Below are 23,038 nucleotides of genomic sequence, written 5' to 3'. Positions count from 1 at the left end.
TTAAAAAGCTCAAAATCACTTAACTACTAAAGGAGAGTACGAATCTGGTCATTTTAAGCATTTCAAAATTTTCCGTCCGTACATGTCCCCGCGCGCGTTGCGCGCGCTCATGACGCGCGGAAAAAGTCAAATTCAAAATGTTTACATGATTTGGATTCCTCTTAACGTAATTGACAATTTACATTAATTTCAGTCACTCTTCATATTTCATAAGGCCGTGAGTGTGCGTCAAAGTTCAAAATCCGCGCGTACTGCTATGGGCGATATAATGCAAATTTGATCAAAAACATGCCATTTTAAAAATCGAAATAGCTCTTCAGATAGTCCATTGACCCCCAATTTTTATATCAAAGTTGGAAAAAGCATGAGTTGTAGATATGATTTCATACCACCCTGACTCGTACAAAGTGAAACAAAGTCATCATATTGGCATCTAAACTCAAACAAATGTATTTTATTGATGACGTCATTTTTGTCTTTGTTTAATTGAGATTATCTCACTTATCGATGATCGATTTTCTCCCAGATTTTAATATGTTGTAGCTGAGATAATTCTCTATCAAAAATATGCTACTTATCTTTCATTTGGATGACGTTATCATAGTTAAATATTCGATTAAAGGCGACAATGCATAATTTGTCATATTTCCGTGTTATGTCTATGGGAGGTCACTTTTTTCAAAACATGAATGTGCATGACAATGTGTTTTGACCAGTATCTCGGTTATTATTCAACAGTTTTCTCCCAAATTTTAGTATGTTGTCGCTGAGACTATATGTTATCTAAATCACTCCTCATTTTTTCGATAAGATGTCAGAATCACGCTTATGATCGTGATCATCATCCTCATCAACATCATCATGATCATCATCATCATAATCATTACTATCAAGATCATCATCATAATCATCATTGTGTACATGTCTATATAACTTATCCCTTTTTCAATACAGTAAATATTACAATCTATTATAAGACTTGAAGACAGACCACCTTATTCGTCTTCGTGACGAATTACATTTCTAGTTTATTAGGTGGTCTGTTGAAAACAGATCACCTATTGTTTTCGTCAGAATTTTCTTTCTTTATTTATTTATTATTATTATTAGGTGGTCTGTCAACGACAGATCACCTATTGTTTTCGTCAGAATTTTCTTTCTTTATTATTATTATTAGGTGGTCTTTTATCAACAGACCACCTATTGTTTTCGTCAGAATTTTCTTTATTAGGTGGTCTGTCAACGACAGATCACCTATTGTTTTTGTCAGAATTTTCTTTATTATTATTATTTCTTTATTTTTATTTCCTACACTTTTTTGTGCCTAGGATAACTCAAGTTCGGTTTCGTCAATTTCATTCAATTTTGGCACAGTCATAGGTCATTGTCATGAGACGTGACAGGAACATTTTTAAGGTCATCATGTTATCGTGACGTCATCCAGGCGCCATTTTGTGAAATCCCATTATCCATCATATCTTCATGATGCATAAGCAAAGGTCATTCATATTCATATCACATATACTTCAGGTCAAGGGTCAACAAGTCATGTCATCAAAAGTCACATAAAGGTCATGACGCGCACGTACGCGCGCGTCAAAATTTAAAAATGCTCAAAATCACTTAACTATTAAAGGAGAGTACGAATCAGGTCATTTTAAGCATTTCAAAAATTTCCGTCCGTACTTGTCCCCGCGCGCGGTGCGCGCGCTCACAACGCGCGGAAAAGGTCAAATTCAATTTTTTTTTACATGATTTAGATTCCTCTTACCGTAAATGACAATTTACATTAATTTCAGTCACTCTTGACCTTTCATAAGGCCGTGAGCGCGCGTCAAAGTTCAAAATCCGCGCGTGCTGCTATAGGCAATATAATGCAAATTTGATCAAAAACATCTTATTTTAAAAATCAAAATAGCTCTTCAGATAGTCAATTGACCCCAACTTTTATATCATGGTTGGAAAAAGCATGAGTTGGAGATATGATTTCATGTCTCATTTGACCCTCAATTAACTCATGACGTCATCATAATGGCCTCCAAACTTAAAATATTAATTTGCATATTATGACGTCAGCAGATTTTTTGAAAATTGATTGTATCTCTGTAAATATTAATCAATTTTCTTTCAAATTTGGATATGTTCTACCTTAGAATATTCTCTACAAATGCAGTTACCACAATAATTCATTTTGACAATGGTATCATGGCGTATTTTCGCGATTAAAGGAGGCATGTCAATTTTTCACATTTTGCGTGTATTCTCTATGGGACATGACTTTTTCTTAAAACTGGATTCTATTTCCCGTCTTTCACGAGCAATATCTCCGTCGTTTTAGCTTTGTTTTCGCTGAGCTTTGAGTATGTTGTAGCTGAGACAATGAGCTATCACAAGTGGGCCCTTTATTTTTCGACCAGATGCCGGGATCATGCTCATATCTCACTTGCAAAGAGGGATTTGAGAATTTCATTTTCCGTTTACGTGTATTCTCTATGGGAAATGTTTTGGTATATCGGTAACGCACTTGACTTCCGACCTCGAGGTCCCTGGTTCGAGTCCGGGCGTCTCCAACAATTTTTTTTCTTCATTTTTTTTCTTTTTTGACTTTTCAATGATCATAAAATTGAAAACAGACCACCTAATTCGTCACCATGACGAATTCAATTTCTAGTTATTATTTATTTATTTATTTTTATTTATTTCCTACACTTTTTTGTGCCTAGGATAACTCAAGTTCGGTTTCGTCAATTTTATTTTCATTTTCATTTAACATTAACATTTTCATTAACATTTTCAAGGTCATCAAATCATCGTGACGTCATCCAGGCGCCATTTTGTGAAATCACGTTATCCATCATATCTTCATGATGCATAAGCAAAGGTCATTCATATTCATATCACATATACTTCAGGTCAAGGGTCAACAACTCATGTCATCAAAGGTCACACAAAGGTCATGACGCGCGCGTACGTTTGCGTCAAAATTTTAAAAAGCTCAAAATCACTAAACTATTAAACGAGAGTACGAATCAGGTCATTTTAAGCATTTCAAAATTTTCTGTCCGTACGTGTCCCCGCGGGCGTTGCGCGCGCTCACAGCGCGCGGAAAACGTCAAATTCAAAATGTTTACATGATTTGGATTCCTCTTGACGTAATTGACAATTTACATTAATTTCAGTCACTCTTAACCTTTAATAAGGCCGTGAGCGTGCGTCAAAGTTCAAATTCCGCGCGTGCTGCTATGGGCAATATAATGCAAATTTCATCAAAAACATGCCATTTTAAAAATCGAAATAGCTCTTCAGATAGTCCATCGACCCCCGATTTTTATATCATGGTTGGAGAAAGCATGAGTTGGAGATATGATTTCATACCACCCTGACTCGTACAAAGTGTAACAAAGTCAACATATTGACATCTAAACTCAACAAAATGTATTTTGTTGATGACGTCATTTTTGTCTTTGTTTAATTGAGATTATCTCACTTATCGGTCATCGATCTTCTCCCAGATTTTGATATGTTGTAGCTGAGATAATTCTCTATCAGAAATATGCCATTTATTTTTCATTTTAATGACGTCATCATAGTTAAATATTCGATTAAAGGCGACAATGCATAATTTATCATACTTGCGTGTTTTGTCTATGGGAGGTCATTTTTTTCAAAACATGAATCTGCATGACAATGTGTTTTGACCAGTGTCTCGGTTGTTATTCAACAGTTTTCTCACAAATTTAGTATGTTGTAGCTGAGACTATTTGCTATCTAAATATTTCCTCATTTTTTTAATCAGTTGTCAGGATCATGCTTATGCTCATCATCATCATTAACATTATCGTTTTTATCGTCATATAACATTATCATTATCATCATCATCATCATCACCTTTACTATCATGATCATCACCATGTTCATCATGATCAATATTGTTTACATGTCTATATAACTTCTCCCATTCTCAAATCTATCATAAGACTTAGACAGACCACCTTATTCGTCTTCGTGACGAATTAAATTCTAGTTATTAGGTGGTCTGTCAACGACAGATCACCTATTGTTTTCGTCAGAATTTTCTTTCTTTATTTATTTATTTATTTATTATTCTTTATTTTTATTTATTTCTTCACACTTTTTTGTTCACAGGATAACTCAAGATCGGTTCAATCAATTTCCTTCAATTTTGGCACAGTCATAGGCCATTGTCATGAGACGTGACAGTAACATTTTCAAGGTCATCAAATTTTCATGACGTCATCCAGGCGCCATTTTGTGTTTTTTTTGGTACTTTTTACTCATGATCATATCTTCATAACGGAAAGGCATTTCTCATTCATATTCATCATGATTAAGGTCAATATCCGTCCGGTCAATTTCAGGTCAAAAAACGCGCGCGCATGCGTACGTCCGCGCGTCAGCCCGCGCGCAAAATTTCAAAATGCTCAAAATCATATCAAATTAATTTTGCATACGTTTTAGGCCATTTTAAGCATTTTGCAAAAAAACGCGCACTCGCGCATGCGTGCGCGTTTTCGCGCGTACTTGCATTTTGCAACGTGGAATCGCCAAATTTTCTCTGTCAACATATTTGGCACATTTTTTCAAGCATTTTGATACCTTGTTCACCTTTTTCTGACCATTAATAACGGAATGAGCGTCCGTTAAGATACGCATCCGTGCGTGCGAGCTCTTGTCATACATAACATACATGCGCAAAAACATGCCTATACAAAATTCATTGTAACTCTTCAGAATGGATAGATACCCCCCCATTTTTTTCATATTTGGATAGATTATGAGTCGGAGATATGATTTCATGTCTCATTTGACCCTCAATTAACTCATGACGTCATCATAATGGCCTCCGAACACGAAATTTCAATTTGCATATTATGACGTCAGCAGATTTTTGGAAAATTGATTTTATCTCTGTAAATATTGATCAATTTTCTTTCAAATTTTGATATGTTCTACCTGAGAATATTCTCTACAAATGCAGTCACCACGATATTTCAGTTTGACAATTGCATCATGGCGTATTTTTGCGATTAATGGAGGCATGTCAATTTTTCACATTTTGCGTGTATTCTCTAAGGGACATGACTTTTTCTCAAAACTGGATTCTACTTTCTCGTCTTTCGCGAGCAATATCTCCGTCGTGTTATCTTTGTTTACGCTGAGCTTTGAGTATGTTGTAGCTGAGAGAATAAGCTATCACAAGTACATCCTTTATTTTTCAATCAGATACCGGGATCATGCTCATGTTTCACTTACAAAGTGGGATTTGACAATTCCATTTGCCGTTTACGTGTAATCTCTATGGGAAATGTCTTGGTATATCGGTAACGCACTTGACTTCCGACTTCGAGGTCCCTGGTTCGAGTCCGGGCGTCTCCAACAATTTTTTTTCTTCACTTTTTTTTCTTTTTGACCTTTCTCTCCTTTGAATATTAAAACATGTAGAATCGCAAATAATGTAATAAACATCCATATTTACTTTATCATTACCCTATTATCACTTGATCCATTACTTTTTGTGTGTATAATCCTTATGGGAGATGACTTTTTCTCAAATCTGGATTCTATTCATGTCTTTTGCGAGCAATATCGCCGTTATTTCAGCTTGATTTTTGTTGATTTTTGAGTATGTTGTAGCTGAGACTATACGCTATCTGAATGTCCCCTCATTTTCAGGATCACGATAATGATCATGATGATGATGATGATGATCATTATCATCATCATGGTCTGATGATGATCATGATCAACATCATCATGATCAACATGATCTTGACCATGATCATGATCATCATCGTCATAATCATTATCATCATCATCATTAACGATATCATTATCATCATTATCAACATCATCATCATCACCATATACTATCATGATCACCATCATATGTTCATCATCATCATCATCATCATTGTGTTTACATGTCTATATAACTTCTCGATCCCTTTCTCTATTAGTAAATATTTAAATCTATCATAAGTTATACTTTATCATTACCCTATTATCACTTGATCCACTTTGCGTGTAATCCCTATGGGAGATGACTTTTTTTAAAATGTGGATTCTACATTCCTGTCTTTTGCGAGCAATATCGCCGTTATTTCTGCTTGGTTTTTGTTTTTGTTTGAGTATGTTGTAGCTGACTATATGCTTTCTAATTGTCCCCTCTTTTTTCAATCAAATGTCAGGATCACGCCCATGATAATCATCAATATTATCAACATTATTGTAATAATCATGTTCATCTAGTTAAGCTCAAATGTAACTTTATTACTTGATACATACTTATCGGTACGTGAGACTCGCACGGTAGCATCCATGCATCGTTGTTGTCTATATGACATATCTCACCACACGGTGGCGCTATTAACTTTAGACTAATGAGATATACATATCATTACAATTATCATGATCATCTAACATTATCATTACCATCATCATCATCGTTTACATGTCTATATAAATTCTCCCTTTCTCTATACAGTGTACGTGTTCCCCAAAAAACGAAACCGAGAATTATCGATGTTTTATCTTAACTTAATCACAATTATAATTATAATTGTTAAATGACACATATATGTAAAGGTAAGATCATCGTCTTTCATTTTGATACTAGTCGTATGCATATTTCACGCATGAGTGATTAAAATCAACTTGAAGAGAGGAAACAAAAAAGTCATTTGGCGGACGGTATCCGAATTTCAATGAGAAAATCACATTTCCAGAAAGTTGAGTATCGATCTGCCCTTTCCTATGAGTATGACACAAATTCGTTTTCACTTGCTGACTGCCGTAGCAACAAACGGAATTAACAAAAGACCTAACTCCGTTTCGTTAACAATCAGCCATGCATGAAGTTTTTCGTCTACGGCTGATTGTCAACGAAATGGAGTGAAGTCTTTTGTCAATTTTGCTTGTTGCTACTGCAGGCAGCCAGTGAAAACGAATTCGTTTGATAAAATTATGGAAATGCAAGCACTACTTTAAACAAACAGAACTTTGTCGTTCCTTGCTCATTTGTCCTGATTGAGGTGTCATATGAAAGGACAGAAACTCACTTTTTAGAAATGTGATTTTTTTTTTCCGTTGAAATTCAGATACCGTCCGCCAAATGACTTTTTGGTTTCCTCTTTTCAAATTAATTATAATCACTCATGCTTGAAATATGCATCACATGAGTTGCATCAAATGAAAGAAGAGGGTCTAAGCTTTCCAAATATGTGTCGTTTATTAAATGTGACTAAGTTATGATAAAAAACATCGATAGTTCTCGCTTTCGTTTTTTCTGGAACGTACTGTATACTAAATATTCAAATCTATTTATGCTAGAAGTATTGAGTGCCTCGTTATCAATTGTATCTCTTTCTCCTCTCTATTGCCATGTTCCCCTTCTCCTTTCTTGTTTTGCCCCTCTCTCTTGCTTTGTCTCTGCATCCCTCTCTCTCTCTCTTTACTCTTCACCCTCCCCCTCTCTGTGTCACTTCTTCCTTGCCTCCCTCTTCCTCTCTTGCGATGTCTCTATCTCTGCCCTTCTCTTTTTTTAATACTCTCTCACCCTCTCCCTCCCCCCTCACTCAGTGTTATTTAGGGTACGCATAATGCATGTTCCCTCCTTTTGAAAACACCCCCCTAAGTCCGGTGTGTAAAGTCAATACGAGCCGGACTTTGGTACGTGACAGGTACCCCTTTACTGGACATTTTGGCAACACGCATGGTATCCCTCTGTTCACGGAGTGGGGGGGGGGGGGGACCCTCTCCCTTTCACGCCTCTGGCTCTTGTTTTCCCTCTATTATGTCTCACAGTGTTTTCTAATCTTCTTTAACTTTTCCTCTTAACCTTTGTATTCTTGTTTCACCCCTACCATGTACTATAGAGAGAAACTTGAAATGAAGTACATTAGTAAACAGGTCTATTAATTGTTAAAATCATGTTCAAAACACTAAACAAAGCTTATTAAACCAAAGTTAAATTGCATAGACCTATCTACATGCATGTAAATGACATTCTGCACCAAACTTAACATCACGCTACTTCCTTGGCTATGTAAAAAACAACAGCAATGCAATATTACAAATGGTAATCGCCTATCATCTTCAAACACATTTTAAAAGAAATAAATTTAAAAACAGCATATCCAATAAAATTTGATATACTAAATAAAAGCACATACTAAAAAAAAGAAGCCTTGTTCAAATCCCTGAAAAGCGCATTCTAACATGTATATATATATAACAGATATGGAATACATATATAACACAGGTACATAAACAGAGATACTTACTGACTTTATGATAGGCACCCTACATAGCAAGTGAAATATAAGCTCAGATATACACAATAAAACTAAAAACAATGTATATTATGGATAATCCCTAACAGCCCTATACCTTTTTGTTACAACGAGCAACACACTGCTATGTATAATGAATGCAGTAGAAATTGACAGTTGATCGTACGTTACCACTATATATGGGGTAAATGCTGCAAATAAACTGACATTATAATCATAAAAAATGAATATATTTGGAAGCCTTGATTAAACAATTGAGTTCTGATCTGTCACAAAACTATGATGACAATAGCAGTGTAAATGGCACACCTAGGAATGTGTTAAAAACCAAGATCAGATGTTCGCAAAATAGAAAACATTACTAACCAAAAATGAAATTCCTCTTTGCAGAAAACATAAGTATTTAGGTGAAACAAAAAAAGAAAACTTTCTCTAATCACAATATGACTTTCCACAAGCTGTTCCATGCTATCACCTGAAATATGATACAACAAGAAAGGGATGAGAGCGTAAAAGGAATTGAACCATCACAAACAAAAACTATCGTATAAAAATACATGTAGTTACATGGAAGTGGACACAAAATCCAAAAAATATCTTGTGTGGAACAAAAGTATATGTTTACATTATACCAGTAAAAATAAGACTAAAATCACACAGAAACATGGTATCAGAAAATAAATGTAAGAATCAGAGGTGGAAAAATGGACATGAACACATGTTAGTATGAATAAAGAAAAAAAAAGTATGCTGAGCCATACAGAGTGGCATTCAAAAAGTCTTGGTCAAGAGGCTAGGCATAGTTATCGTCATGATTGTTGACAAAGGCAGGATTGCTGACCAGGATGACGCCAAATCTTTGCGACGTAGGAATGGCAGGGTCTGGGACCGGCCATCACGTTTGAAGAAGCTGACTGCGCCAGTGTCAGTCCTGACTGAAACGATTGCAGTGGGACTGCAGATGGGGTGTCTGATCCAGTAGACAAGAAATGCTGAACTGCTGTACAAGTAAGGAGGGTAGAGCAGTCGTCCCTTATCTAAAGACAGGATGATATCACCGGAGGGCTGAAGTACTGGGGTGATGTTACTGCTGTGTGTTGGACGATGAGGACAGCCTTCTGACTCGAGGGCGGTAGTTTGTTTGAACTGGTGAGAAAAGGGATATGGTGGTGCACTGTCATTGGTGATTAGGGTTGTAGAAATGAGCTTTGCAACGTTGCGCTTTGCAGTCATCTGAAGAAGTTATCTAAAGAAGTGAATAAACAAAAATCATTCGAAGATTAGGAATATGAACAGTACTGAATTTTGTTTTCTTAAAAGTGTTAACCTTATTAATGAACGCATTTGACATAAAAATTGTTCTGTCTATGCAACCCCAATGTAACATTTTCAAAGCAAAAAGATATGTCATAGAATTGCCAATTTACTCCAGGTGTGCCAATTTTGTGGGAATCAACAGTGTAGTGGCCGAGGTCAGCCATCTATCTAGAGGAGCTTGAAATAACTCAGTACAGTAGGCCGGGTTAGGCTTTTTCAAACATTTTAGTTTGGCAATCTTTCCTTACCCTGTGAAGGTCTCGATACATTACATGTATATGCTGGTGTTCTGCCACAATGCTGTTATGATGACAGAGCCGTAAACATTCCCCAAGGCCTAGTCTTCGCTGAACCAGGTATCACCGGAGGGCTGAAGTCCTGGGGTGATGTTACTGCTGTGTGTTGGACGATGAGGACAGCCTTCTGACTCGAGGGCGGTAGTTTGTTTAAACTGGTGAGCAAAGGGATATGGTGGTGCACTGTCATTGGTGACTAGGGTTGTAGAAATGAGCTTTGCAATGTTGCCCTTTGCAGTCATCTGAAGAAGTTATCTGAAGAAGTGAAATTAAAAAAAATCATTTGAAGATTAGGAATATGAACAGTATTGAATTTTTCTTTCTTAAAAATGTTAACCTTATTTATGAACGCATTTGACTCTGAGTTGAATGTCTTCCTCAGAGTAATGGTTTCCACCCCGTCTCCCATTCCAACCCAGTCAGGAAGGAGCACTTTGCAAATTCATACATGTAGAATGTTCCAACTTTGAAATTCTGATCAGGTTTACAATCATTTTCCTGGGAAGAAAAACCATGAATTGATCATCTTGTTATTTATTTATGAATCCAATACTTTAATATATATATATATATGTGACTGTACAACATAATTGAAATCATAGTGAATACTTTTCTCAACAAACATCCTACATATCACTAGCAAACAATTCGTCTTTCACAGATTATTCAGCATTGCATCCCAATGATAACATTTATTTATAATCAGGAACCTTCCCATTTGGATATTCCAGAACTATAATAATATATTTTGTCTTTACTTATCTTTGCATGTCTCCTTGTCATGCAAGCTTGAACTCTGAGTTGAATGTCTTCCTCAGAGTTGAATGGTTTCCACCCCGTCTCCTACTCCAACCCAGTCGGGAAGGAGCACTGTGCAAATTCATACATGTAGAATGTTCCAACTTTCAAATTCTGATCAGGTTTATTATCTTTATCCTGGGAAAAAAACACATGAATTTATTATCTTTTTATTTGTTTATGAATCCAATATATTAATGTGTACCACTCTTTTTTATTGCTATCTAAAATTTGAAAATACATGTATATGTCATGATGCCAGTAAATTTAAAGTTACTGTGGGGTAAAAGGCAAGGATTGACAACATACAAATCACACACATCACCTTAAAGAAGAACGAGATGCACACTGCATTACTCCAAAAATTTGATACAGAATTGTGAGCATGTTGCACCTATTTGATAACTTAGTACGGAATACAATTTCTCTAAAGTTTACCCTTGCCTTATTAGACGTCCTTTTGTGGGAGTTACCAGTTTGATGAAAATAGTAATGTCATATTTAAACAAATTTTTGAAAAACCAACTGAGAAAATTGTTTTACCAAGTTTACATCATGCTTTCAATGTGATGTCCATCGCAGATGGTGTCATTGATAAGTGTAAGGCAATCCAAAAAGTATACACAACTATTATGCCTTTTAAAGATTCCACGTAATTTACTCATATTCATTTTTGTAAGAATAAAAACACGATAAATAAAAATGTTATTTCGCAAGAAATTATGAAATTTACTCTTGTTATCACTCTCGTTTTACAATAAATATCAAAATGCAATCTTAACAGCTTCGTGGTAACTATAATATGTAGGGATGACCTCTGTTTCCAATAAATCTAGTCCTTTGCTGTACACATGATCTATCATTGTTCCCTTCTCAGTAGTAGCATTAACAACATGCTGTTTGTAACCTTTATTACATATTAGCTTGTTTACCTGTGAAGAACCTTTAAACAAATCCTCATTAAAATCTCCCATCACAATACATCTAATGCTTCTTTTGTGTAATGCATCTAGCAAATTGTCTAATGATTCGCAGAATGATTTGATACTATATGATGGAGGTCGATAAACAACTGAAATCACAACAGAAACTGGTTTGGTGACAAGAATTGCGATAAACTCTAAGTTGTCGACAGATATGTCTAATCTACTTGAATATGTATTCTTGATATACATTCCAACACCTCCGTGCGATTGTTCTTTGAGTACATTTCCAACTCCAGAATTACAGTATGACAGATGTCGTGGCTGATGATAAAATCGAAAGTTATCTAAAATAACGTCACAGAGATCATCATCATTAATCCATGTTTCGGTCAAGCAAATACAATCTACATTCACAAATTGGCACTGGGATTTGAAATCAGTAAAATGCTGTTTTAATCCTTGTACATTTTGCATTACCAAAGAAAAGTTATAATCGTGAATATCTTCAGAAGTTTCATTCTCGATAAACGGCTTCATAATCTCAATGCATTCTTTAATTTCTGGATTACAATATATACGTTTAGGATCGAAATGTTCTATCACAAGTCCAGATAACGAAGTAACGCGACTAAGCCCAACATATGCCTGTCCAGATTGAAATACATCTTTTAATGATACAACAGCTTTGTCTAATGTCGAACCTTGTACTTTATGAATTGTGCAAGCATAAGCAAGCTTAAGTGGAAATTGTTTTCTCACATATTTCTTGCCAATGGATTCTTGAGACATTTCGATTGAATGAATACCAATATCGGCCTTCTCAAAATTAACTTTGATGCAAACTGGATTCAAATTTGTATGATCCGTTATTATTTCTGTTACATTTCCGAAACATCCATTTGTCAGGCCTTTACTAACATCAATGTTTTTGAGCAACATCACTCTAGCATTAACTGCAATCCACAGATAAGGAGGCAACTGGGTTTTCATCTTTGTATAAGGTTTTTCCCGTATTTGATTTCCCTTTTTAACATCTTTGTCCATGTCTTGTGCTTTTACGCATATCACATCTCCACATTTTGTATGCAATAATTTCTTGTTCCAAGCATCTACTTCCTTGTTACATGCATAGATATGCAGAGCATTTTCACATTCTTCACCAGTCTCACAGGACTTGAGCATTGCTAGGTCTTCATCACAGAGAATCTCATCACCTTGTTTTACACGTAATCTATTTAAGAGAAGAGCGAATTGGGTATCGTCTTTTTGTCTCATAATGTCTTCAAGTTCTACTTTCTTGAAATTAGCATTCCACAATGCACCATTGAGTGTGTCTTTATACAAAGGAGTTCCTAAGACTGGAGGTAACTGATACATGTCTCCCACAGCAATAACTGAAACACCAGCAAAAGCAGTTTGATCGCGTGATTGTTTTATTTGTCGTAGGCGGCCGTGAATGTAAGACATTAACTTTTGATCTACCATTGATACTTCATCTATGATTAAAATTTGCAATTCAGCCAGCTTATTTCGAAGGACACTTATTTTCTCATCACTCAGCGGTTGATACAGTACTTGTGCATTGATCGGAATAGAAAGAATACTATGTATAGTATGGCCATTGATATTGTATGCAGCTACTCCGGTTGGAGCCATTTTCAATACTGAGACATCATCAGGATGTGGCAACATTCGGGCTAGTATACGTGTTGCTTCATAGTAAAGACATTTGATCAAATGACTCTTTCCAGTGCCAGCACCTCCAGTTAGAAACATATGAAACGGTTCGACCGATTTTCCATTTACTCTATCTAAACACCACTGTCGTATTTTGTAAAAAACACACTGTTGCTTCTCATTCAAAGACCTCATCAAAGAATGTCCATCTTGTTTGGAAATTTTTACAGAACGTAGTTCGATGCTATAGTCCTCTTTTTTCGGTTCATTCTTTAAATCAGGGATATCAAGATCTCCATCACAGTCTTCGACATCTACATTTTCTTTGGGATGTTCAAGTCGCTCTACTTCCTTTTCCGGACATAAAAGACCCCATGCATCTTCGTGTGGACCAAATTTGTCAAGCTGCTCCTGTGCATGATCAATTGCATCGGCATTCATTTCAAATTTCTTTCGGTTAGTACAGACAATTGACCAGACTTTCTCCAATTCACGTCCACATATTTTCACAGAACCTGTCTCGTAGAACTCTTCATGTGTTTCAAATGTTGGCGGCTTTAATTGTCCATCTTCAAAATATGGCAGAAAGAGTTGCAAAATGCTCAAATAATATTTTTCTGGTGAGATGATGGGTGAGAATCGGGGATATCTTACAACTGCATCTTCCGTACGAGTACGCTTCTGAATATACCCCAGATCGTTATCTAATTTAAAGACATTTTTACTTCTTGTACTTGGCGTTTGGGATGCAGTTAAGATTCTGTACTGAGAACAAAACGTTGCAAGACACATATCACTGAATTCTGTGTTTCTAGGTCGAGCTTTGTATCTGTCAAGCTTGCTAGGCATCCAAACATTCTCATCATCATCATTATCGTTATCTGGTCTGCTTTTTAAAACGCTTAATGGTAAACTCATTCTGACAGGGTTGGGTCCAACAGGAATAAATTCCACTTTCCTAGAACATTCTTTCAATCTGAGACTGCAAACACGATAGACGCTTTCTTGAGCAGACACTTCACGATTTTGCATGTACACCTGGCCAAGTTTTTTCATGCTTTCCTTTGCGTTATCATTTCCCTCTTTAATTTCTGATAGTGTATGACTCAATAGCAATCCGATTTCTCGTTCAGCTTTTGACATGTAGGATACAATATAAGCCACGCATGCAAATACATTTGTTACAAACTGCAAATCCATGTTGGCATTCCAGCTTCTTAGTAGACTTGGATTAAACTGATTTACCCATACATCTTGTATTTCTCTTTTGATGATTATACTTTGTTGTGATGCTAATTCATTATGTGCATTCTCAAATTGATTTTGTGTAATGCCAAGCTTTTCAAAGAGATGGTTTACACTGTTGTACTCGATTCCATTGGATAATGCATCTTTAACTGAATTCAACAATTTCTCTGCATCATCTTTAGTCTTTTCAGAAGCTTTAACTTGATCATTGTCATTTTCCTTATTTTGCACTTTCCCACAATCTTTAGCTGGAATCTCTTCAACGGGTGTTACAATGAATGTTTTTCCAGATGGTGGTCTCGGGAAATTAAATCTACACGCCTTCCCTGTTTTTGTGCAAGATTTAGAATGTTTTTTACTGTGTTGTTGGACCTTGCTTACTATTTCATGTAGTTCTTGATCTTCCTTTTCATCTTGTTTCTGGCAAGAAATGTATTTATCTACGAATTGTACGACATCATCATCATTATCGATACCCAACTGTGGAGCATTTTGAACCCAGAACAAGGCATGAATGTGAGGGGAACCACGAGCTTGATACTCTACTCTCCAAAATGAATCAACTACTTTACCAATCGGTGCAGCGGGAGATAAAATAACTTTCTTCATAAAAGTGTGAAATCTTTTATCAAACATTCTGGCAACTGTTACTGGATTTGATCTTAAAAGATTACATTTTTCTGTATAGTCTAATTCACTCGATTCCCTGGTGTCTCCTTTTTGTCTAAGCAATGTATTCATTAATTCTGGCCATCTCATATCGGCAGATGAGAAAGAAGCAAACCATGTGGGCTTTCCAAGCTGTCTTACCATTGCGAGAACATCTTTTTGTGTCTTTTGCCAGAATGGAGGTGTTCCACGAATTTGCTTTAAAAATTTATAGCCCTTGTCTGATTTTAGTAATTTTTTAACTTTCTCTGCATCTTTCAAATCTGAGGCAGTTATTGAAGATGAATCATCTTTTTTGTTTGGACTTTGCCTTAATGCGATAGAAACTTGTGATATAACCTATTGAATTTCATAAATATATTGTGCATAAAAGATGTAATCTGTATTCTGAGCAAATCTGTTGTCCACGTGCATCAACCGGTTGTGCAGATAACGTCCCAATGTTATTTTTTCATCTCTTCTATCATGGAATGTTGGTTGACCTTTAGGAAATAATACTGGGAAACATTTGGCCTCATTGCTTTCATCTTGTAGAATTGATACAGGGCTTCTTCCTTCACAAGGAGCACAACATATTATGTCTTCAAAATACTGATCTAATATTTCCTGTCCAATATCTACTGGCTGGAGACACGAGTCTAACTGAATACCGCGTAATCGTTCTTCCATATCGTCTTCAGTGTCATTGTCATCTGTTTTTTTGTGTAGTTTACTGTTGTCTTGCATGTTTTCATTAGCATTTTTGTCTTTGGACAAAATGTAATCAATTTGTTCTTCCATTTCCTTCCAATATTTTGCTAAACGAGCTTTACCACCAACTTCCACTGCTTCTTCCTTTTCATTATCTTTTTCATTTCGTTCAAGTGAGTTTTCCCATTTATCATTTACTGTAACATCAAAATACCACTTATTATTTGCTTTTAAATACTGCAGAGCATTAAGCAAGTTAGATTTATCTACAAATTTGTACTCATAATAGCTTTTGTACGACAATTTTCGTTTGAGTTTAACACGGATCAATTGATCTTCAGTCTGTGGTCTTGGCAACATATCTACCGTTTCATAAGTGTTTGAAGGCACGCACACAACTGGGCCATGGACTCCATTTTGACCACCTTTAGGCAAGGCCATTAACTTCATGAAAGGGATATTCAATGCAATCAAATGCTGTTCTAAATTGTTCAGAATGGCAAGTTCTTCTGGAACTTCATGTAGTTGTAAATTGTTCATATTTGCTTCTGCAGGTACTTTTTCAGCTTTCAGTTTTCTATGACAGGTGAAGCATATCCAAAGTGACGATCTGGCTGACTGGCCTATTAAACATTTTGACCGGCATTCTGAATTGCAAACATGCAAATATTCTTCACTTATGCATGTCTGAATTTTATAATTACTCTTTTTACATTTCAATACTTGGTTCTCAAAGAGAAGTTTTAAGCATACACAGCACACATATTCTGGGCCATGAGAAATTATCTTTCTAAATTCTTCAAGTACAATATCAAACTCGGACAATTTTACTGTTCGAAGTACAGACCTTTTTCGATTTTGTTTTATTACATTTTGCCTATATTTTTCAATTCTTTTATATTTCATTTTTAAGCTCATCAATTTCTTTTCCTTATATTGTTTGCCTTTATATCTAATTTTGGACAATGTTTTCATATTTGCCTTTTTTGTATGTTTGAATTGTTGATCGTTACGATATAATTCCTTCATTTGTTTTTTCATGGTATTTCGTTGTTTTTCCTTAAAATTGTTATCATTGCGATATAATTCCTTTATTCGTTTTTTCATGGTATCTCGTTGTTTTTTGTGAAATTTTTATCATTGCGATATAATTCCTTTATTCGTTTTTTCATGGTATCTCGTTGTTTCTCCTTGAAATTTTTATCATTGCAATATAATTCCTTTATTCGTTTTTTCATGGTATCTCGTTGTTTTTCTTTGAAATTTTTATCATTGCGATATAATTCCTTTATTCGTTTTTTCATGGTATCTTGTTGTTTTTCCCTGAATTGTCCATCATGCTGGTATTTACTTCTTATTTTACTTCTGTGCATTCGTTTAAATTGTTCATCATGCTGGTATTTACTTCTTATTTTGCTTTTATGCATTTGTTTAAATTGTTCATCATTCCAATATTTATTTTTCATTTTAGTCCTCATAGCCGTTTTAACATTTTCTTTGAATCCTTCATTTCTCAAATATTTTTGTTTATTTCTATACAAAATTTCCTTTTTATAATGTAAATCAGAACGATATTTGGTTTTCATAATATTTAGCTGTATTTTTCTAAAATTTGAATCCTCTTTATACATTTTTTTTTGCCTTTGTTTGACATACGCTCCTTGTTTTAATTTGTGTGATAAATCAGTGTTGTAAATCTCTTTTTGTCTTTGTTTTACTTCATTTATTTTTTCCATTTTGTAGGTTAAATCATTTTGATATTTATTTTTCATTTTAATCGCAATTTTCATTTTTCTCATTTGCTCATTGTGAAAACACTTTTTCTTTTTCTTAATGATTTCATCTTTGTTCAAGGCTCGTTTTTCTCTCATTCGCTGTCTACTGCGCTTCCTTCTTTGATTAGAACTTTGTCTGTGTTTACGTTTTTTTTCTCCATGGTCAACATTTCTAACATCAACTTCTCCAATTATTATTAATTCGTCATTACTATTAGCACATTCGCAGGCATCAATTTTTAAGCTGTCGTTCTCATTCATTTTCACCAATTTGGTTTTTCGAATTTCCTTGCCAAGGTCAACATCAACTTTCGCATCACTTTCGAGGTTACTCCATTTTCGTTTTCTGCTTAAGATAGAGTTGGAATTCTGAACTTTGTTCACTAAATTCAATTTATCAGAGTCATTTTCACGTTTAGTACAATTGTTGGAGTCTCCTTTTTGTTCATTTTCTGTTTTTATAGAGTCATTTCTTTTCAGAAGACAACTATTATTTAGCTGTGATTCATTTAATTTGGTTATGCCAATTGTCACACTCTTCAGTTTTAATTGCTGACCGTTATAATGTACATCATGAATGATTGTTTCATTTACTTTTTCAGGGAAGAGAAATACATTTGGGTTATCAATCATCTTTTGTGGGGAAACACTCTCTTCCAATATTTGAACTTCATCAAAGCTTTCATAATGTATGGAACATCCAGAGCTTCCAGACTGACTCTCACTGTGCGTATTTGACAAAGGAATTGGATTACAAACAAAATCCTGTAACTGTGGATAGCTTTTCAAGGTTTCATTCTTACCGGAAGTTGCTTTAGCACATACACTAGTTACTTCATATTCGGTGTGCAGGGGGCATCCCATTGATTTTGCTAACCTCATGCAATGCTTGTACACACCTTGCCAGCTTTGAGTACGAAGTACAACACTGTGTCCGTTACAACTCAGGAAACCTCGACTGCTTCTGGAATGTGAATCAAATATAAAGAAACCATCTTGACCAGATAATACAATGAAAGTACTTCTAGCAAATGTCACAAAACATGCATCAGAATCAGTACAGAGTTCTTTTTCGAGTGCTTGCTTCAATGTCATCGAAAGAGACTGGGCCAATATCAATTCATCTCCATCTAACAATCCAGTGACTGGTTCACGGCATACTATGTTAAACAATTCATTGTACGCATCCAAATATTCAAATAGATCAGATATCAATAAGTATTGGTTGTCGAGTGAAGTGGATCGCCGTATGTAACAGTATAATTCATTACCGTTATTCAAAATCCGGTCTAGATCTGTACTTTTCCAATCATTGGCATTTTTTACCTTGCTATACAACAGTGCAGAAAGTGAATTGGTAACACACTGCTTTCCACTTAAGTCACCAAATCTTGTATCACCTTGATTGAATGTCCCTTGGGCAACAAGCGTTATTTGTGTATCGACTCTCGTGCATTTGTCTTTGTGATCACTTTCAAGGGTTTCGTCCTTGGTGTTACGTTCGTTGTGAACGACTGATTCAGACTGATTACTTGCACACTGTTCATATGTCATGTCCAAAAGATTTGCAGTACCTTTCCTCTCATCGTGATTTATCGTACCAGTCTCCAACGTGAGCCTACGTTTTTTTCCCTTTGGATCAACATGGTTTTGAAATGTTTCAGGAGACTTATCCACTACTTCATCAATTTCTTCCTCTATCTGCGACTTGGATCTACACTTCTTCAACACATGCTTTATTTTAACATCAGCCTGAATTGATGGACATGGCAAAGTTCTCTTTGACGTTCTATCTTCTTTAGTTGTTCTTGTCTGTTCCAATGAATTGAAATTGACAAAATCTACAGATTCAACAACATTAAAATGAACATTTCCTGTGTACAGTATATAAATTCCCTTATCAGATGTTACAATATTTATTCTTCCAGGTTTCTTTGCAGAGAACGATTGCCAACATGGTACTTGGTCATTGTATGAATAAATATCAGTATCGATTAAATTTGCTAAAGCGCTAATTTCAGTGTCTGTAGCCCACGTTCCGTCTTCCTTTATTCTACGTTTCAAAACATATTCTCTGACTGTTCTATATTCTTGCCTCAATGTATTACTAAACATGTCCTTGGTTTGCAATAAATGTTTCACAGTGGCATTTCTTAAAATTGCATGATTACGCTCAGTTCCAGAAATTACATAGGAAATTGCACGAAAGAAACAATTGCCATCACCAGTAATTTGTTTACTCTGTAAAGGAACTCCAATACAGCTATTTCTATCTAACCTTGAATCACAGCCTTTGCCTATATATCTGATATTCAGTTTTGAACAAATGTTCTGTTTGTCATTATTCTGGAGGGGTACAAATTTGAAATCTTTATCTGGTCTATCACGTAATCCAAGATCTGCTACAAATTCAACTTCTGTTTCATCAGTACATGTGTACATATTAGCATCTATTGCCTTTTCAATGTCTTCATCTTTGATATTTGAATCTGAAGAAGATTCTAAAGGATTCCTTGAATGAGCATGATCATTAAATGACATATCAGTATCATTGTCTGTACCATCTTTTACTGTATCAAAGCTTCTATTCTCCAGGTCATTGTCAAACACTGCATCTTCTTGTACACCATCTGAAACATCTGAAAAATCATTTTTCATCATATCATCATTTTCCAATACCGATTCACAGACATTGTCTACTGGTTCATTTCTGGGCATATCTTTTGGTCTATCACAAACATTCAAAGGCATATTGCGTTCTGGTAAAACACTTCTATCGAATAAATCACATCCAGGACTTGTGTCTGTATCACTATCAGATTCTATACAATTTCTTGCACACGAACGTTTCACTGGTATATGAACATCACTGCCACTATCATCGTCCGTTTCAATTTCCCTATTTTCATCAAAATTTGATTTCAACAGATTATTCTTTGAATCGTCCTGCACAACTCCATCTGAACCTTTGTTGTCTTTCATATTGCAAATATGCTGGTCTGAGTGTTCATCATTTTTACATGTATTTGGATCAAGTCCTTGGTCACTTGCATTCATAGATTTCTTTGTATCCAGCTTCTCATTCTTTACTGCTAATTCTATTCCTTCATCTTTGTCAAATCTAATCTCTGATTTATCAGAAGAGTGATTTCCATCAGTGCCTTTTTTCCCGGCTTTGGAAGACTGACCTTTTTTGTTCCTTGCTCGACCTTTCTTGTTCTTTGCTTCTTTTTTCTTGCCACCAGCATGAACTTTGTACATTCGGAAATCCTTGATCTGTTCAAAAAGATTACGAGTGCAGGCATGAATATCAACACATGAATCTGTTCTTGATTGAGATGGCAAATAACCTGCTACGTCAGCCCAAGATCGTGTCTGCATCGTTTCAATTTGCACACAGGTCTCACTGTACAATTTCATTGAACATGGGGATTGCACACTGTATGCATATATAGCCAAAAAAGTTTCTACATAAGACTGCAAACTGACATCTTCTCTTTTCACATTCTTGTTTTCCTTACATACATTTTTCTTTCGGTTTCCATTTTTTTTCTCATGACTTTCATAGAATGTCTTTATTGCTTTGCCAATGTAAGTCACACCTGGTTTCAAGACTACACCATTCACTGATTTTCTTCTGATTTTCCTGTCTGTTTGATGATCATCTATTGATTTGGGATACAATTTTCTTGATTTTAGTTTCTCCACCCATTTCGTCTTCCTTGATTTCACAATTACCCAGTCATCCTCAAATTTTTCATTTTGCATCTCTTCGTGTTCTATTTGGGATGGATTTTCCATAGCCAAAGGATTATGTCTATCAGACTCATTTGTTTTCCTGTCAGTTATATGATGTTGTGTTCCTCTCAATCGATTGGTTTTGTTTCCCTTTTTACCATACCTCTTCTTTGATCTGCCACATTTTCTTTTGTTGGTCGTACTTGATAGGGTCCTTGATTGGTTCAAATCCAAGTGACAGTGTTCATCATGATCACCAAGAAGTTCGTATCTATTGAAATGAGAAGGGATACATACTTGATCAAACATGCGATGAGCCATGTTGTTATTTCCACACAAAGAACAAATCCAAATCAATCTCCTATCATTCAGTTTGTCTTCACAGGGCAGTTGCATACATGAAACATGAAAATGACTATTGCAAAACTCACAAATTGAACTTATTTCATTTCCGATCTCACTTTCACATATGCAGCATGCATCAAACTCTGAATTCATCAGCGGTGCACAAGTAGACAGTACATCTAAGATTTCATCAACAACTGTCTTGAATGTAGTGTCTATCAATCTTCTATCATTTGTGTCATTGATTGTCTCCTTACATGGAAAACCCATACAAGTAACATGATAGGGACCAGTACATGACTTGCAAGTTACAGTAATCTCATCCTCTACAATTAAATTCTTACAAACACAACATGTATCAGTGTATTCCTCCATCACAAAATATCTCGTACAAAGCTTTGGACTATAAGATTACAACTGCCCTTTTGCTTCTTTGCCAAGACAAGGTTTTCCGTTCCAAATTATCTTATACAGTGTATCTGTCTTCAAATTATGATGCACAATTGTAATTTGAAGTATCACTGTTGTCAATATCAATTCAAAATCTTTACCGAAATTCAGTGTATATCAAAGCCTGAACTACAGACTATTATGTTTTTGTTTCAAGATAAAAACTCCTTTAGAGGAAGCCTTCTATTCGAGCTGTAATGTCTTGATCACCTCAAATTGCCTTATATAATGGTCTTTGATTTGCTGTTCAAAGTGTTTGCTTTTGGGGGGGATTTCTTTATTTTTTAAAGTTAAATGTATGGATTATAGGTCAATGTATGTTGTATTTTGTATAATAGACAATGCAATATCTTGTCGATACTGTATTCCTTCTTGGAATTATTTCCTTTTAACAAAAATGAAAATTAATGCCTAGAAAAATATATAGCTTTCGACAAAAGATGGCGCTCTTCAGCAATTGTGTTAAATATTAATCTAGAAGGTATTGATCGTGACGGAATTTCTCTTAATTATTGCCTTGTGATGGCGCTCTATTAACAACCTGTATTAAAACTCTGTGTAAAAAAAGTCCACTTTATATCCCAATTTAAATATTTTTCTTATTATCTTTCTAATCAATCAAGCCGATTAATATTTATAAAACTATATATATATCCTGATACAATGTTCGTTCTCAACCTCTCTGCAATCGGCTTACTTATAATACTAAAGCTATGAACACTACAGGAGCCTATATCCAGACACAAATTTCTTTCTTTATCAATCAATTCACTTTTTTTTCTCTGTACACTAACAAT

General features: G+C 35.3%; 1 protein-coding gene across 1 annotated transcript; it reads right to left on the bottom strand.

Annotated features, from left to right (window-relative positions):
- Positions 1-8,222: 8,222 nt before the first annotated feature.
- LOC105442936 lies at positions 8,223-21,767 on the bottom strand. Its single transcript, XM_030978537.1, has 4 exons — positions 21,744-21,767; positions 19,035-20,984; positions 18,608-18,672; positions 8,223-9,558 (listed from the first exon to the last, which is right to left on the bottom strand). Exons 1-3 carry the CDS (start codon positions 21,765-21,767, stop codon positions 18,646-18,648), a joined length of 2,001 nt encoding a protein of 666 aa, XP_030834397.1. The 3' UTR covers positions 8,223-9,558; positions 18,608-18,645.
- Positions 21,768-23,038: the final 1,271 nt, after the last annotated feature.

This window comes from Strongylocentrotus purpuratus, unplaced genomic scaffold, assembly GCF_000002235.5.
Source record: "Strongylocentrotus purpuratus isolate Spur 01 unplaced genomic scaffold, Spur_5.0 spur5_scaffold_1, whole genome shotgun sequence".
Lineage (NCBI taxonomy): Eukaryota > Metazoa > Echinodermata > Echinoidea > Camarodonta > Strongylocentrotidae > Strongylocentrotus > Strongylocentrotus purpuratus.
The sequence above is the reverse complement of the archived record's forward strand: the minus strand, read 5'-3'. Positions and strand labels throughout refer to the sequence as shown.